The 6,000-nt window shown below is 40.9% G+C and overlaps 1 protein-coding gene across 2 annotated transcripts in view; it reads left to right on the plus strand.

Annotated features, from left to right (window-relative positions):
- The window catches only part of LOC148026236 (protease Do-like 5, chloroplastic), a 44,605-nt gene extending 38,873 nt beyond the window's left edge, over positions 1-5,732 (plus strand). Inside the window, exons 4-8 of one of the 2 annotated variants that reach the window (XM_087693531.1) lie at positions 4,530-4,619; positions 4,709-4,831; positions 4,910-4,993; positions 5,099-5,173; positions 5,281-5,732. In XM_087693531.1, the coding sequence (XP_087549657.1) occupies positions 4,530-4,619; positions 4,709-4,831; positions 4,910-4,993; positions 5,099-5,149 (348 nt within the window). In that variant the 3' untranslated portion in view covers positions 5,150-5,173; positions 5,281-5,732. Of the gene's footprint in view, positions 1-4,529; positions 4,620-4,708; positions 4,832-4,909; positions 4,998-5,098; positions 5,174-5,280 lie in introns of both variants that reach the window. The other variant, XM_087693530.1, reaches the window with a different exon arrangement.
- The last annotated feature ends 268 nt before the right edge of the window (positions 5,733-6,000 follow it).

Raw genomic sequence — 6,000 nt, forward strand, 5'->3', positions numbered from 1 at the left:
GGGCTTTTTGCATCAAATCCACTAGCATGTCTCAGCTTATAGAGACTGCTGTTACAGTTGATGCTTTGTTGCGTGGGAAGGATTCAGGCTTTCTATAGAGTGGGAAGAAGCCGAATAAAAAGTTGTTTAAGGCTGGAAAAAGGGGAAGATTTAAAAGTCAGCTTGTAAAGAAGCCAAAACAACAAAGAAAGGGCTCGAAAACATTGGCACAATGTAGGGAATTGATGGTTTTAAATAAAATGTTTTATTTGTGAACAAGAGGGTCACATTGCAAGGGATTGTCCCAATAGACAAGAAGTTGGAAAATTAGAAAATGAAGGAGGTTCTAAAGGAAAGAAGCCCAAAACATTAGTGAGATTGGTGTGTGATGTTGTTAGTGATTAGCCCAATGATGATGCTACTGAGTTGTGTAGAGCATGGAGCAAAATTAGGGATCATCATGTATTGATTTTCTTTGATAATGGTGCACAAGACAACTTCATCTATGTAGACATGGTAGCCTATCTAGATATCAGAGAGGATGAGATGGGATCCACGGGGGAAGTTAGAATGGCATGTAAAGGCCATGTAGAGTCCATCACACCGCTCATTGGAAAGCTTCGGTTGCATATATAGGGATATTTAGACAACAAAGAGTTCTTCATTGCTTCACTTGTTGAGGGTTGTGATGTATTGCTTGGTATGCTATGGTGTCACCATATGCATGCAGTGATTGATTTTTGTGCAAAAAGGATCACTATCAAGTATAAGGGAAAGGCACTCACACTTGATGTAAAGTTGAAAGGTGAATTTGTCCTTGTTGTATCTGCGCTGCTATTTTTAAAGTAATGAAAAATCATCTTTCAATGTACTTGGTTTTTACTAAGGATAAATATAATAGTGAGAATGTTGGGAATATGTCCAAGTTAAAGAAGGATCGTATGCCATTTCTAAAAATGTATGATGATTGCTTCTCTCAATCACGTCTAGGGTAGCTACTGCCTGAAAAGCCAAAATATCATGACATAGATCTTATCCTTGAAAGTAGCCCACTTGATAAGCCACCTTACAAAGTCAGTGCAGCCCAACAGGAGGATATTATAAGTCAAGTGAATGAGCTATTAGAAAAAGGGCTGATTTAGCACAACTCAGCTCCTTTTTGTTCTCCAATACTTTTGGTGTAGAAAAAGGATGGTTCATGGTGTTGTGCATTGATTATCATGTTTTGAACAAGATCACGATAAAGAATCACTTTTCGATTTCTCGGATCGATGATGTCATGGATAGATTGCAAGGGCAGCTATATTCAGCCATATAGATTTGAAAAGTGGGTATCATTAGATACACAATAGACTAGAAGTTGTGTCTAAGACAGGTTTCAGGACATCTTTTGGATTGTATGAGTTTCTTGTTCTGTCTTTTGGACTTACGAATGCTCCTGCCACTTTTAATCGGATGATGGATCGCATCTTTAGGCCACATAGAGGATTTGTGGGCACTTTCTTTGATGATATGATTATCTATTCAAAGAATGAGACAGAGAAGACACTTGGACATTGTGTTCAATCAACTGCATGAGCATAGGCTGATTATCAATGACAAGAAAAGTGAATTCTTTTTGCATGAAATTCACTTTTTGGGATATATTGTATTTGTTGATGATATTCGCTTGGATCTTGCAAAGATTAAGGCAATACGATCATGGCTACCTTTGAGAAATGTGCATGACATCTGCAGCTTTTTGGGTTTATCTTCTTACTACAGGAAGTATGTACGAGGTTTTTTTGAAATTGCATCTCCACTACGTGCTTTGTAGAAGAAGGGTGTGCCATTTAGATGGATAGCTGTGGAAATTGCAGCATTTGAAAGTTGAAGGAAAAGATGACTTTTTATCTTGTGCTTTTGTTTCCCGATCTAAAGAAGTCGTTTTAGTTTAGTGTGATGCATGTGGTAACAAGATTGGGACTGTTCTTATGCAGGATGGCCGAGCTGTGGCTTATGAGAGCTGAATTCTCCATGGTGCAAAAAAGAATTTGTAGGTTTATGAGAAAAACCTCTTGGTTGTAATTCATGCATTGTCTACGTAGAATCATGATTTGTTGGATTAGCTTGCTTGGAGATGCTCTACTAGAGCTAGATGTTTGCTTGAGCGCTTAACACCCTCCATGGATGATGCTATAGTGACAGATGCAAGTGAACCTCTCTCTTATGATGAGGCTATGCATAAAGATGATAGTTACTCATAGGATAGGGCTATGCAGTCGGAGTTTGACTCCTTACAGGCTAACCATATGTGGGATTTGGTTCCTTTGTCTAGTGGCTAGAAGGCATTGTCATGGAAGTGGGTATACAAGCTGAAAAGTATCCCTAGACGTCCCAAGCTTGCTTATAAGGATAGATTGGTAGCTAAGGGTTTTAAGCATGAATATAGTGTTAACTTCGATGAAGTCTTTTCTCTTGTGGTCAAAATGACGACCCTACGCTTGGCACTAGCATTGGTTGCGTAGCTAGATTTGGACCTTTATCAAATGGATGTAAAGACGAATTTTTTACATGGGGATTTGTATGATAAGAGTTATATGCAGTAGCCTAAGGGCTTTGAAGAAAAAGACAGAGAACACCTAATGTGCAAGTTGAGAGAGAGCTTTTATAGCCTTAAGTAGGCACCTATGGAATGGTACCATAAGTTTGATGCTTTTATGCATTTACAAGGATATAGCCGTAGTACTATGGATCCAAGTGTATTCACAAAGAAGGCTCGCGATGGTAGCCTTGTGATTTTGGTACTTTACGTGGATGATATGCTTATTGTTGGGAGTGCTTATGATGAGTTGGATACCTTGAAAACTCAGCTCAAGAAGAGCTTTGAGACAAAGGACACGGGATAGGCCTCGCATATTCTTGGGATTTGCATCACGTGCGATCGCTTTAAGGGGCTCCTTTATCTGTCACAAAAGGAGTATATCGAGAAAGTCCTTGAGCGGTTTCATATTTAGAATGGTAAGCCTATTGGATGTCCTCTATCTTCTCATGTGAAGGTTAGTCAGGACGATTATCCGCAGTCTGATAAGCAGAAGGCCGAGATGGTGAAGATCCCTTATGCATTTGCCATGGGCAGTTGATGTATGCCATGATAGCCACTCGTCCTGACATAGCATTTACAGTGGGAGTTGTGGCACGCTATATGGCTACACCTGGTAGATGGCATTGGGATGCCGTCAAGGGTATCATGAAGTACTTGAAGGGCACAGTAGCTATGTGCATATGTAATAGTGGCTAGGATATGGAAGTCGTGGGGTACAATGACTCTGATTATGTAGGACATATAGGCAGTAGGAAGTCTACCTTTGGCTATGTCTTTACCTTTGTCGGAGGTGTTGTTTCTTGGATGTCCAAGGTGTAGAAATGCATTGCCCTCTCTACTACCGAGGCCAAGCATGTTGTAGCCATTGAGGCTTGCAAAGAGGCTTTCTGGTTAGGCCGTTTGTTGGTAGACCTTTGTATTACTGATGTGGTCCCTATATTGCATTCGGATTCTATGAGTGCTATTTAGTTGGCCAAGAATTTGGTTTTCTATGTGAAGACAAAATATATTGAGGTGCATTACCGCTTCATTAGAGAGGTCGTCGAGAATAGGTCTGTTGACCTTGTCAAGATCTCAATTGACCAAAACCCTGCAGATCTGCACACGAAAAGTTTCTTAGCAGAGCATGTTGCCTTCGTTAGGAAGCTGATGGGCGTTGGATGAGATGACATCTTTCCTTGTCCTGTTGTACTTATGCACATTTGTACTTCATCACTTTTTTCTTGTTCTCTCCTCACTAGGGGTACATTCACCTTTAAGTGGGAGGTGGTTGGGGGTAAAGGTGCATGTGCCTAGCCCTAGACCTAGGGCTGGTGCTGCTGAAACTGTGGTATGCACTGTGCACATTGGTTTTCTATGACCCCCTAAAGCAGCATACCATCGGGTCCACCTGTGCTCTACTGCTCTCAAGTGTGAATCGTGGCCTGCAAAATTAACCCTCAGATAAACATATCTTTGGATGCGCTCCACCATACATAAATTGAGGCAATTGTCCAATCCAGTGGGTGGTGTTAAACACTATTAATGCTGTAGCCTTGGTCTTCCCAAGGTTCACTGCAAGGTCTGTGTCCTGGCAGAACACATGCAATGTATCTAGGTGTTGCTGGAACCCCTTGGGGGTGTCTGAGCAGTGAGATGAGCACAATGTCATCAGCATATAATAGTAAAGGTATCAATACTACCCCAAGGCCAGCTCTCTCTCCTCTGGATCTATCAATATAATCTTATATCTTGTTGATGTATAGCCTGAAAAGGGTGGTTGAGCATGGGCCACCTCACTTCACCCAACGTGTTGATTATCTCTTCCAAGGTTAGGTGATGAACTCTTTCAAGTAATTTTTGTGATATAAATACTTAGTGAATCTCTTATTTATGATGACTCTTCCCAAAGAGTTGAAGCTAGTTACATGATTCTGATGTTAGTATCTCCATATGAATGTGGGCTTGTCTTTCCTGTCTTGCTTAGGTGTCAATTTTGGATCCAAATGGTGAGGTAGTAGTGAAGGTGGCACAACTAGTTGGAGCTGATCCAACACACGATCTTGCTGTATTGAAGGTACAAAACAAAAGTTTACAGAATGATCGTGTCGATTAGTAGTTGTCTTTTCTTACACATTCTAATGGTAGATCGTTTGAGGTTTTGAGATTGATATTCCAGGCAATATGTTGCAACCTCTTCCTTTGGGTTCATCCAAGCGTCTTAGGGTGGGACAGAGTTCATATGCTATAGGGAACCCTTACGGATATGAGCATACTTTGACATCTGGGGTAAGCATTTGTATGTAAGTTGGTTCACTCTTTAAAGGGTGACCTTCGGAGTTGTATGTTTAATTGTGTAAATTATAGGTAATTAGTGGACTAGGAAGGGAGATTCCGTCACCAGCAGGAAGACCCATTGCTGGAGCCATTCAGACAGACACCGCCATAAATGCAGGTGCCATCCCATCTTTTGAAGTAGAGTTCTAACACTACCTTTTGTTTCATGATAAAAATGGTGAATCATGCTGAGTCCTGTACATGCCATATATTCTCCAGGAAATTCGGGGGGTCCCCTGCTTGATTCAGCTGGTCACGTTATTGGAATAAATACTGCAACCTTCACTCGACAAGGTATATCAGATTTTTGACTGTTTTGCAATAAATGTATGTTAGCCATGCATGGCAACTAGTTTCATTCTATTAGGTCTACGTTGATGAGTTTCGATTGTCTGTTTTAGGTACTGGGATGTCTTCTGGTGTTAATTTTGCCATTCCCATCGATGTGGTACTGAAGCTGGTACCCTATCTGATCGTCAATGGAACTATTCCCTATTGATGTCTTCTGGTGTTAATTTTGCCATCCCTATCGATGTGGTGCTGCAGCTGGTACCCTATCTGATCGTCAATGGAACCACTGCCTATTGATTGATAGGAAGGTTTCCTGTGTCAGCAGCAATTGTGTAGTTGCACAACTTGTCCTGAAAGTGCTTATATACATGACCATGTCAAATCAAGTTTGTCTCTTTATCATTGTGGGATGCACGAAGAAGATTGATAATGGGAGCAAACCCTACATTCTATGTTGGATGGAAAACTAGATTAATAATGTAAAAAACCCTATGTATTACGCAATTACTCAATCAACAATTGAAAATTCATGGCCATTGTTCTGCAATTGTCCACAAGTAAATGCTCTCTGTGATATGCTTGTGCAAGGCCTGATCATTCAGGCTCATACTCTAAAGTCATATCTAATGGTTGGGCAAGGGGATGAGCTTTAAACTCTCCTGTATTGTCTCCCTCTTGTGGATCTTTGTTAGCAGTTTGGTCATCATCGGCGGGTCAGTACAAGCATTGACCCTGTTTTGGACAAATCGCTCGTTTTTTGTCACCAATGTATCAGTCAGTCAGTTCTATAGAGGTGCAGTGACTGAATTTATCTAGTTATTCTTCTTCTG

Source organism: Lygodium microphyllum, chromosome 14 (genome assembly GCF_053477565.2).
Source record: "Lygodium microphyllum isolate KBCC chromosome 14, Lygodium_microphyllum_v1.1.10, whole genome shotgun sequence".
Lineage (NCBI taxonomy): Eukaryota > Viridiplantae > Streptophyta > Polypodiopsida > Schizaeales > Lygodiaceae > Lygodium > Lygodium microphyllum.